Source organism: Anoplophora glabripennis, unplaced genomic scaffold, assembly GCF_000390285.2.
Source record: "Anoplophora glabripennis isolate ALB-LARVAE unplaced genomic scaffold, Agla_2.0 scaffold34, whole genome shotgun sequence".
Classification (NCBI taxonomy): Eukaryota; Metazoa; Arthropoda; class Insecta; order Coleoptera; family Cerambycidae; genus Anoplophora; species Anoplophora glabripennis.
The window spans coordinates 1,363,074-1,375,076 of record NW_019426074.1 but is presented as its reverse complement, the minus strand read 5'-3'; the positions used below and the strand labels follow the sequence as shown (position 1 = coordinate 1,375,076).

Sequence of the window (12,003 nt, the reverse complement as noted above, 5' to 3'; positions counted from 1 at the left end):
GGAATTTTACAAGTGGAAATGGTTAAGGGGCTTATAATAAACGAAAAAAAAAAATAAATGCATGAGGCGGAGGGTTGATTTGTGGGTTGAAAAGTTGTGAAAAATTGTATCATTGGGATTTCTGGCGAAAGTTGACGTCAAAAAAAAAAGTATCCAACACAAAAGTTGTAGATCATGCAAAAATCTACAACTTTTGTAGAAGTCACTTTTTAAAATAACCTTAAATTTTCGAGAAAAATGCGAAAAACAGTTTTTTTTTTTATTTTTTGTTTTTTATTTCTCATTTCCGCAAAAATAACTTAATTTTGACGAAACTTGGTGAAAGTATACCTTTCTGTGTCTTAAATAACCACAAATTTTTTTAGATAAAAAAATCAAGAAGTTTCCGAGATATTCATTTTTTCCGGTCAGAAACACTTTTTTTTTCAAAGAAAAATTCTACTTAGAAAAATCATCGTACAGAGTTCTGCCGGTGACAATTTTATTCGTTTTAACATACTTTTTGGCGAAATAAAAAAATCTGCAATCACAGTTCAAAAACATGCTCAAAAATGCAAAAAAATAAAAAACGACAATGAATTTTTCAGTAATTTTTGATAATTTGTTTAAATTAAAAAAAAATCAAAAACTGATTACACCATTCAATTGTACGGAAAAAATACAAAAAAAAACTGTCTCATTGTTTGACCCAAAACTTTACTTTTGTACAGTATTGCTATAAACATGTCGAATAGTGAATAAATAAAATAAATATTTTTTTTTTCCGTAGGATCAATTAGTGTACTTATTTTTTTTTAAATTTTGATGAATTCATAGATATACAATGTGTCCAAGATAAGCATGGGATAGCATTAGGATCTAGGAAACGGTAAGAGATTCGGGGTGGCTAAGATTAGAAAAAAGTTGTGTTTTTTCATACAATATGCCATTTAGAGTTTTAAAATTCCAGGTAGTTCCGGAGATATCCGGAAAAACCCTAAATTTTGCAAGTGTTTAATTTTTATTTTAGCTTTATTTGAAAACAAATTTTAAAATAAATTGCATATTTACAGTGCCACCTTTTTCGCTCTATCCAATGGCGTCAACATTTTTGCAATCCGATGTTTCCATGTTTTAATATGTCGCTGCTATTTTTATGACAAAATCTAGTCATTTTTAATTCTGAATTAGATGATATTGCTATTGTAATCGCTTAACCCTTAAGTACTGACATGTCGTCAGACAGACTACTGCTATTTTATAATTTTCGATATCTTTTTTATTTAACAGAATTCTAATCCCAATATCGGTGTACTCTCAAATGAAAGGTCAACAAAGGTATACAGCATGCCTAAAAGAAATATTACCGAATAGTACCGAAGTAACTGGAAACTGAAAGTTGAACGTCGTCCAGTAGACGACGCGTCAGTACGAGTGTAGCTATGCTTATAAGCGTACACGTATTTGTTTCCTGCCTCAAAATGTCTAGAAACGTGAGTTCTTCAAAAACTTTTCTAAAACAACTTGTAAGACAACTAGCTGAACCACATATGAAAAGGAGAGAAGCCAATCTTTACATTCTTAAAGAAATAAAATTTTGCATACGACGAAGATAGATTAAAAAAACAAAAAATATGTTCCATTTGCCCAAGTAAAAAGAGGCAAATGACAAAATACTTGTGTAACACATGTAAGAAGCCTATATGTTTTCAGTGTACAAAGAGGGTATGCGTCCGCTGCATGGAAGAAGTATGAGAAGCATATTTTTGACGATTGTTAATGTATTGTTATGTTTATCATTTTTTCGTATTTTCTATGTACAATGCTTCTTTAATATTTATTTAACATTTAAAACACCTGAATTTAGTTTTGCATTAATTTTTTTATTTTTTTATCAAAACGCGATATATATGCTTTTATATTACATTTTCTTATCTTTAGTTACCAAATACATATTTTTTCAAACACTTAGTATAATTTTTTCAATGTTTATAATTTATATCACATACCATTATAGTGAAGTATATTATACTTAAACAAAAGTATTTAAAATTTTAAATAATGCCATAGTACAAATATTTTTTTAAAAGTAGTCTCTAAGACGACACATCAGTACATATGTTCCTACAATTGTGTCAGTACTTAAGGTTAAGTTAAAAAGGTTTTTAGCTATCATTTAAAATTTTTCCTGAGTACGGCTCTGAACGCTTTCAAAATACCTTTTGGAGGAAGTCATAACAGTATAAAAGTCAATACAGCGCCAAATATCCAACAATTTTTTTTAATCAATAATTTCAAAAGTTGTACCTATAATAAAAAAATAATACGAATTTATGAAATGTTTTATTATTTCTAATTATTAGCATAGTAGTAAAAAAAATTGACTGATACTGTTATGACTTCATCCAATAGACATTTTGGAAGCGTTAACAGCCGTAAACAGGAAAAAATTTTTAATGATAGGTAAGACAAGCTAAAAAAATAAAACGATTTTGCAAAATTTCGAGTTTTTGGGTTTCGCATCAACAGTAGACTTTGCAGTTAATACTTTGTATTGCTAAAATCTCAAATCATCCAGAGATAATTGATCATTTGTACATTTGTAATTCGACTTGGATGTTTAGCAATACTGTACAAAAATAAAGTTTTGTGTCAAACAATGACACAGTTTTTTCTTATTTTTTTTCCGTAGAATTCAATGGTGTAATCAGTTTTTGATTTTTTTTAATTTAAACAAATTATCAACAATTACTGAAAAAATCATTGTTGCAAGTCATTTATTTTTTTTTGCATTTTGAGCATGTTTTTGAACTGTGATTAGATTTTTTTATTTCACCAAAAAGTATGTCAAAACGAAAAAAATGATTACCGGCAGAACTCTGTATGATGATTTACCTAAGTAGAATTTTTCTTTGAAAAAGTGTTTCAGACCAGAAAAAATGAATATCTTGGAAACTTCTAGATTTTTTTATCTAAAAAAATTTGTGGTTATTTAAGACAGAAAGGTATACTTTCACCAAGTTTCGTGAAAATTAATTTATTTTTGCGGAAATGAGAAATAAAAAACAAAAAATCAGAAAAAACCTGTTTTTCGCATTTTTCTCGAAAATTTCAGGTTATTTTAAAAAGTGACTTCTACAAAAGTTGTAAATTTTTGCATGATCTACAACTTTTGCATTGGATACTTTTTTGTTTGATGTCAACTTTCGCCAGAAATCTCAATGATACAATTTTTCTCAACTTTTCAACCCCCCAGATCAACCCTCTGCCACCCTTGCTCACACATTTATTTTTTTTAGGTTTATTATTATAAGCTCTTTTACCATTTCCACTTATAAAAGTATAGGTAACAATTTTTTTTCTCCGAGTGTAATTTGGTTGGACTATAAGAATTTGTATAAACCTGCACATTCCTAAGGCAAAAGTAAAGTTACCAGATTTCTTTTGTAAATTCAAGGCCTTATTGTGAAAAATTGTGTACATTATTATTTTTATTGTCCATCACTAGTCACTATTTTTTCCCATCTTTCTAGCCGCATACGGATTCTGTGTCAAAAGAACAGCTCATCTTTTGATGCTATCCACCAATCGATCTTCGTAAGATTACTGTTTAGCCAGACCTTGTTTCATGGTTCGGAACAAGTAGTAATCCGATAGAGCAATATCTGGTGAATATGGCGAGTGGGGTAAAATATCCCATTTCAGCATTTCTAAGTATTTTTTGACTTCATAAGCAACATGGGGTCGACCATTGTCATGTTGAAAAATTACTTTAATGTGCCTTTGCTCGAATTGTGACCGTTTTTCCTTCATACCAAGTGCATTTAAATTGTTTCAACTGTTTTGCGATCAACATTCAACAAGTTCATCTTGCGTTTGACAGGAATCTTGGTAGAGAAATGTTCCAATTCCTCATCTTTGAATATTTTTTATTGATCAGAGCGTTCTTTGTCAACTGTGTCGAAATCACCACTTCTAACGCTACTCGATGGACTTTATTCACCACAAGTTTCCAACAGCACTCGATGACTTTCAGCAGCAGTTTTCTTTGAATTAAATAGGAAAAGTAAAACTTCCTGTAAACGGTGTTTTGTTAGCGCGTAATTCGACATATTCGGAGCTGAGAAAAAATACACTGTTTTTATTGTGATGAAGTTATCACAATGACAAATAAGAAGTAAAGGCTAATGACAGAGCTTTGACATGAATATAGTTGAAGTGTCTGATGCAATATAGCATAAGTTACGCCATTTATTGTGAATCCCCCAAAATAATTCACAGCCGTAGTGTTAGGAATAAATTAGCGCTAAAACTTCTTTAGACTGCCTATTATGAAAAAGAACTAAACAAAGTAATCAAAGAAGTGCATTTAAAATTATGGAAAGAATATAAAATATAAAGATTTCTTTGATTTTATTTGTAAAACAGACCATTTCCAATTTGTAAGTTTCTTTTTTTATGTTGTATTATCTTATATTATTCGTTATACTCGTAAGCCCAATTGTATAGAATTTGTCAGAATTTATTTTTATATTTTTTGGTAAGGTCATGTAAGGTTAAACTTATAAACTCGTGCAAAATTTGCCAAACTTTTAGAAATTTTTCATATAATTTAAAACAAAACAATAGTTTATGACAGTGATATTTTCCCAGGAAAGTAGATTAAAACGAATTGAAAAATGTAATCAACAATATTTATTTATAACTTTCACTATATTTTACAATACAATCTAAAGAAAACATGATAAATACATCAGAACAACAATTTTTATTAACATTTAATTGGCTATGTGTACAAAAGTTATTAAATAAATCACACTTTCTCACAGTAGTTATTACTAAGACGTACTATAAAAGTCGTAATAAAATGAGCAAGTTTTCTGATTTAAAAATTATTAACTGCAGCTATATTTCATGTGTGCTTTTATATTTTTAAAGTACTATAAACAAAGTATTTTACAAATCTTTAGCAATATTTTGTACATACTTTAAATCTTGTTTTATTCAATAAAGCATTATCATTATCTAATAGATTTATTAAATATTATCAGATTTTTCGTTATTTTTACCAGTCTTGTCATCACTGTCGTCATCAGAGAAATCTTCATCGTGGTTGTGTGTCACAGACTGAGGTGTTGCAGGACGCACATGTGGTATTTGACTTTGACTTCTTTCCAAGGCCTGCAAACATTATTGACGTTATTTTAAATACGAAACCGTAAACAAAAAACGTACTCTTTTATTTATTTTGTCGTCATCGTCTGCGATATCATTTGGTTCCGGGACAATTTCAGTAACAAAATGTTGTTCGTGTGCTACCGTAGATTCATGAGGCAACAGCATTGCTGGTGCTCTAAACATGTATGAGAATGGATAGTACAACAGGTTCAGGTGAGTGGCAGCATATAAATCTGCGTATCTTACTACCTAAAATGTAAAAGTATATAGTAAATGCAAAATATAGAACAAGGGTCGGCGGAAGGTAAAATACTGGACCGCCAAAAATTTTTTTAAAGTATAAATTACTCAAATAATTTAAAAAATGTTTTTTACGTTTAAGTGCCAATCTTATCATTTTTTCTAGTATTTCACAATTGTGTGTGTGTGAGTTCTTAATGGTTAGTAAGCAAATTAAATGTGAGTCCAAATTAAAATAAATTTTTTTCTGGACCTCGTTAAAAATTTGCAAAAGTATCCGGACCAAACCTAAAATTACTTGCCGACCCCTGATATAGAACCTTTATTATTTCAGGATGGTCCATAAGTATTCCAATTATAAAGGAGTACCTAATTAAACAACAACAAATTAAACCTTTTAAAACATACATTTTCTGAAAAAATAATATTAAATTTTTATTTAATTCAATGTCTCATTAGATCTTTAATTTTTTTTTTGTTTGTGCTCAAAACAAGTCAGGCATGGCAACAAACACTGCTGTTTTTGTTTATGACTTGGTTGTATGAGTGTACTTATCAGTGTACATATGAAATTAACGGGAGTGGCAGAGAGCGGAACTGCAATGGAAAATAATTTTGTAAAAGTAGGGGAAAGTCGGGTAGCCCCGGACGGCGGGTAATCGCAGACATTTAAATTTCTAAGAAACCAATAACGTGTAGGTAAAACTTAATTTTAATTGTGCGTCCTATAGAGTAAATACAAATACAACTCAGATGTGGTGCGGGCACCTAGTGAATTAAACGCTAGTGTGTGTTTTGTTCCCGATAAAAAATTTTCATCGGGAACCTCTCATTTCGTTGGAGGTTATCAAGCATAATAAGTAAGTATGCGTACTTTTCTATTGTTTGAAGTTGTAGGAAATTTTAAATTTTTAAAGTTTATGATAGTATTTTTTAACAATTCTTGTATAATTTAAAAGTTGCGACTAAAAATGTGGCATGATAGCGATCGGGTACCCCCCAGACACCTTGGATTTCGCAATATTGTTTTAACGAACTACAATTGCTTCGTCAATTTGTTAATTTATGAAAATTATTTTAAAATGATTTCTATTGTAGAAATATGCCAAAATTTAAGGGGAGAAATAATAATGGAAGAAAAACATTCCTAATCAGCTTTTAGCAACCAATTCTTCATAGCCAGTACCTTCCATTAGTTTTACATTGCCTGCAACTGAACCGATGCCTTCGACTGGCAAGACAGATTTAATAAATCTGTTGTTACCATTCCTGACGCGCCAAAAAATGCGGGCTCGAAAAACTCGACTTGAATAGCGAAATTTTGACCTCTTCAGAATATAAAAAAATGTAGAGGACATAGGAGAGGAAAAGTAAAGGCAATAAAAAGGACGAAGCAAAAAGGCAAAAGCACTAAAAAGGCGGTGAAGGTAACAAAAAATTTCAGTCTTCCAAAGAAGATCGAGGAAAAGAGATCTGATGCAGCATAATGTGGCGAAACTTTTAAAGAAGACTGAATTCAGAGCCGTGAATGCAACGATTGGGCCCATCAAGACTGTCTTCATATGGAGTCTTCGAATATTCATTTATTATTGTAATGTTTGTGAGGCCAAGAAACGATTGGGCTACCATTGATTACTGTCTGGAGCTACCCGCCATCTTTTGTGTTGCCAAAAAATTAAGGCCAAAATATTTTTAATATATTTCTTTAAAAATTTTTATTATGTTTACTAATTTTTAATCAATATGGTTGAAAAAGTTCCTAGTGTTAGAGTCAATGATAGAAACAAATAAAACTAAGTCAATTAAATACAATAGTTTTTAATCACCAACAATAATAGGACAACTCTGAACAACATATTACTCTCTCAACACTTCTCACTCAAATTGTGGCCCCTTGCCCTGCCATTCATTAGGAACCTTTGGTTACAAATCAGTCTATATTACCAACATGTCAAGTTAAAATAAACAATTTTTAATGTGATTCTAACACTAGTTTTATTTTAAGATTAAAAATAAAGGCAGAAAATTTGTTTATCGTATTTTTATTTGCAATTCATTTAAGTGTCCCGACCTTCCCCTACATATATTGCTTTTGCATGCCTTTATGGCATGATATATTATTAATGCACATTGACTAATATTTTTTGCACCATTTTTGCATCAACTAATATTGGTATGTGGATAGACAAATTGTATATAAAACTAATATAGGTTTTAAAATAATTATTTGCACGTTTTTTCAAATGGACATAATAGAAAATAAACTACCGATTAATCCGATAGACTTGAAATATATTTTAAAAACCATTTAAAGTATTTCATAAAAGTATTTGCTATCATTTTTCTAAAGCACTGTGTTTAGTTTATGAATCTTAGTGTCAATGACCTCCGACATTGAAGATGTATGAAGAACATTTACTGCAATCAAGGTAGTTTAATTTTATTTTATAATAAGATGAAAATGGTGTTTGGTGAAGTGTCTTTTAGTAGTAGTGTAGTACAATCTTAATAAAGTAATTTATTTTACATAAAAGTCAGTTTTTGTAACAGGCATGTGCTTCTAAGCCCCGGTTTTTCAATGGAAGATTAATTTAACTTTCACTTTTTATATGGAGATTTAGTAATAAAGTAATAACATGAAATTAAACATGAACGTATAAATATATTCTTAGTTAACTCATTTTTAGAGAAAATTTTAGTTTTTTGTCCAAAATTTAAGAAAGAAAAGTGATGGTTAACCCTAAATTAGACCAAGGATTGAGAAACCTGGCTTAAAGGTCAAAGGTGGTTCCTATATATGAATATGACTCCCATTATATACAGGGTGTTTCGCATGTAGGGTAACCCAAAATATGGTGATTTAACGAACTTACTAAGTGGCACCCCTTGAAAGTGAGGTTTCAAATTTCGAAAAAAAAACAATATTTCAGTTATACTTGAACTGAAAAATCGAATTTGATACATGGTGTGAGTGTACCAAAATAATTAATCGACAGGTAATATCTTTAAGTAGAGTTCAACTGAAGCATTTTAAAGGGTCGATGAGGGATGATGCACCATTAAAATATGAAGTTTTTTAACCCATTGGCGGACTTAAAAAATTATTACATTAGTTTATGGGAAATTTAATTCTAAAACTTTTCTTAATCTTATTAGTTTTCAAAAAACTTTTGTTGTTTTCACCATATTTTGGGTTCCCCTATATGCCCCTGCTTTGTGTCCGTTCTTATGCGAAACACCCTGTATATTAAATGACTCAAACTTAAGGATGATATTAGAAGCCGCTAAAAATATCTATGTCACCTTTATTTGTACCATTAACATGGTGACAGGGAATTTTGAGCGTCACCATTTATATCTTCATCGTTAAGTTTGACCAACTATCTACAAACAAGGCTCCCATTCGTTGCTTTACTTTTCCCAACAGAATTAACTTTAAGAAGAAACACAGGACTTACCTGCGAAGAAAAAAATGTTTGCCTTGATCCAGATCTAAATAAGCTTCCCATCATCCCGTAAGACATATCCATTTTATGAGTAACATCTCTTATTGCTGCTCTTAGTTTTGATATATCTGGTTTTTCCTTTGTGCTGCTGTCTAAATTTCTATACAATAAAATCATGACTAGTAAACCCTTGAAATTACTTCTAGATATACGATTACTTACTTATACATTTCTCCAAGTTTTACATCTAAGTTCTGCAATTCATTAAACAGCTGACACTTATCTGTCCACACATGTAGCTCTCGGACTAACTCAGGTATGATAAGGAAGGTACGCCAACCCCTGATTTTCTTGCTCTTCAAGATATCACCGAAAATATGATCTCCCACATAAAGAACGTCTTTACCTTTGGCACCAATAAATTTAGTGAACACATCACATGAACCCCCAGAGTATACATGTTCTTTCTGAAGAGGGCCTGTATGAACGCCTACTCGAAGTCCACCTGTAGTGGTATCCACTTGACGGAGGATTGTGCCTTCACCGAAAAATAGAGGTTTCTGGGCATCAACTACGACTATGTCAAAATAAGTTTTCCAGTTCCTGTGTGGATCTTCAGGCTACAATACAAATATAGCAAATGATAATTTTAAGATAAGTGCACAGTATGTACACTAAGCGAAAGATTTTGAGAACTGTGTACTAGTTAAGGCTTTAATACAAGGTGTATCCACAAAGTAAGACTAGTAATTTTTTAACTCACATTGCTGCTGGCGGGATTTGGAATAGCGGCACTCATTTCAACACACAACTACAACAACAGTTCTTAACTGAGATAGATGAACACACGCTCTGCTCCCAACACCTTGGCCTTGAATGCAGTGTTGCCAAGTTTGTGGAAAACAAAAACCACAGAACATCAGAGTTTCAGTACTCTTACTTTGTGGATACGCCTCGTATATACTTTAAGGGTTACCAGAGATCAGGTTACTGTTACTGTGTTAAGTTTCCCTCTTTTCAATTGATAGTGTTTGGAAGTTACCATTTTCCACATTACAAGAATACATTCGCTTTGTTTTCTTAAGCATAAGTACGAACTAACTGACTTAAATGTAAATAATAATGTATATTTTAGAAAATGTCTAATACTTACTCTTGGACCATGAGAAAAATCGAATAGGTAATTCATAATCTTATCAGTAAAATTATAGTCACTATTTGTCAGTAAAAAAGTTTTCGCTCCACTTTCTCGTAATCGAGCAAGGAACATGGGAAGACGCTCATCCTTTTTTACATACTTTTCCAAATTTTCTGTAGTCCGTTTTTTAAGATCTCCATGCAAATGTACATAGTCTACCGCATTTCTAACATCCTAAAAGGAATTTGCCACAAATATATTTTTTATAAAACAATCCCAAAAAATAAAAATAGCTAATTATAACGTTATGATCTTTCAAGATATTTTTATTAATATATAGGGTGTTACAAAAAATAAAAGTAAAATGTCATTTTTAATTTAGATGCTTCTTTTTAAATATACAGTGGCAAAGGTACAATTAAAAAAAAATTAAGATATTCAGTTGAAATTTTTTGTATACTTTTATCATATATCGGCTACATATTTTGTATTTCACTTATACAATGTTAAAGTCTGTGTTAAAGTTAGTGTTAAGCAAAACTCACTTGAAATATGGACCTGTAAGACATTAATAATTCTCCACATTTGACTCCTGTGTCAGTTTTAGTGTAGTCCTTTGAGTTTGTGAAGAAATCTACCAAGCAAGCTAGCAAGTATGTCTCGGGAAGATTAAATAAAGTGTTTAATACATAAACTCTTGATTCGTCAAGTTTTAGAAATTTGTTTGTGTATAATTCGTACACCCTTGAACTACAAATGAAAGATATTAGCTGCAGGTTATATTGCAAAATAAAATACTTACTGTTTTAAAAATTCAAAACCATGAACACATACTAAAATATTTCCATATGCATCCACTTTTAGCAAATTTCCATATAGAGAATCAAACCATAATCCTCTAAAAATAGATATATATTGCAAGACTTAGTTATTACAATCTAATACATACAGAAAACAAATCACTTGTATGGCACTAAGTAAATGTTAAATGTGAATAAATTCAATCAGTTATTATCTATTGACTTTGATTTGATTTTGAGAATTTTCAGTCAAGAATATTATTATTAATATGAATGAAATATTATGAATATATGAATATTATGAATTTAATTGTTGGCATAATAGTTTCGATAGAAAATAATGCTTGAATTTCACTAAACCCATTAGTTTTACAGAATCTTTATAATGATATGCAAAAGTACCTAAGTAAAATGAAAATTTAATCACTATTTTAATGGTATGTTAAAATTATAAGAAAATTTAATTTATTTACCTAACTGGAAATGTGGGATCATATTCGAATTCTAAAATTTCCTGTGGATACCCAATGGAGACCATATGTTGTTTGATTAAATCAAAACCAAACTTTTCATATTGTGGCGATTTGTATTCTATAAATAATGAGAATTGGTAAAGAGATTTCAACATTATTTAATTTTTTTCATACCTGCCAGTGTATAATCCATATCAAATCCATAGAATTTAATATTTTCCAAGTGGAGGCTTCTGTTAACAAATATTCTGAAAAAAATATATACTTAAGTATATTTACAGTTATGTTTGTTTTTAGTTACATATATATTGTATATTTATACATATATACCCAAATATTTAGTCTACAATTTAAAATTTGTTATAAATAAGTCAGTTTTTCTTTTTGTTAGTAATTTGCTATACTGTGAATTAAAAATAAATAGTATGTTCCCTACACTACAATGATCACTCAAAATGCTTTTAGACAATAAATAATTACCTCGGAGAATTTATTTAACAATTTATTATAATAAATTTTATTCATTTCAAAAAATTAAGAGTATGTAAATACATACATAAACACATATATTTTAAAAATAGGATAAAAGCAAATTACTGTAACTTTTGTTCCACAAAATTTGACCAAACTTGATTCTACAAAGAAATTAAAAGATTTTATGGTGCTGAGCTTTAGAAAAGAAAAAATAAAATTGTACCTATTTTTCAAATTTAAATATTTTTGATTGAATAATAGGATTGTTTCGAAAT

The 12,003-nt window shown here is 30.0% G+C and overlaps 1 protein-coding gene across 3 annotated transcripts in view; it reads right to left on the bottom strand.

Annotated features, from left to right (window-relative positions):
• Positions 1 to 4,656: 4,656 nt before the first annotated feature.
• LOC108913759 (cytosolic purine 5'-nucleotidase) overlaps positions 4,657 to 12,003 on the bottom strand; it is a 54,334-nt gene continuing 46,987 nt past the window's right edge. For all 3 annotated transcript variants that reach the window (XM_018719389.2, XM_018719384.2, XM_018719395.2), the window contains exons 2-10: positions 11,429 to 11,502; positions 11,255 to 11,372; positions 10,784 to 10,879; positions 10,527 to 10,731; positions 9,997 to 10,215; positions 9,066 to 9,463; positions 8,856 to 9,003; positions 5,215 to 5,406; positions 4,657 to 5,160 (exon numbers count right to left, since the gene is read on the bottom strand). In XM_018719389.2, coding sequence (XP_018574905.1) covers positions 5,017 to 5,160; positions 5,215 to 5,406; positions 8,856 to 9,003; positions 9,066 to 9,463; positions 9,997 to 10,215; positions 10,527 to 10,731; positions 10,784 to 10,879; positions 11,255 to 11,372; positions 11,429 to 11,502 — 1,594 coding nt within the window. In that variant the 3' untranslated portion in view covers positions 4,657 to 5,016. The remainder of the gene's footprint in view (positions 5,161 to 5,214; positions 5,407 to 8,855; positions 9,004 to 9,065; positions 9,464 to 9,996; positions 10,216 to 10,526; positions 10,732 to 10,783; positions 10,880 to 11,254; positions 11,373 to 11,428; positions 11,503 to 12,003) is intronic.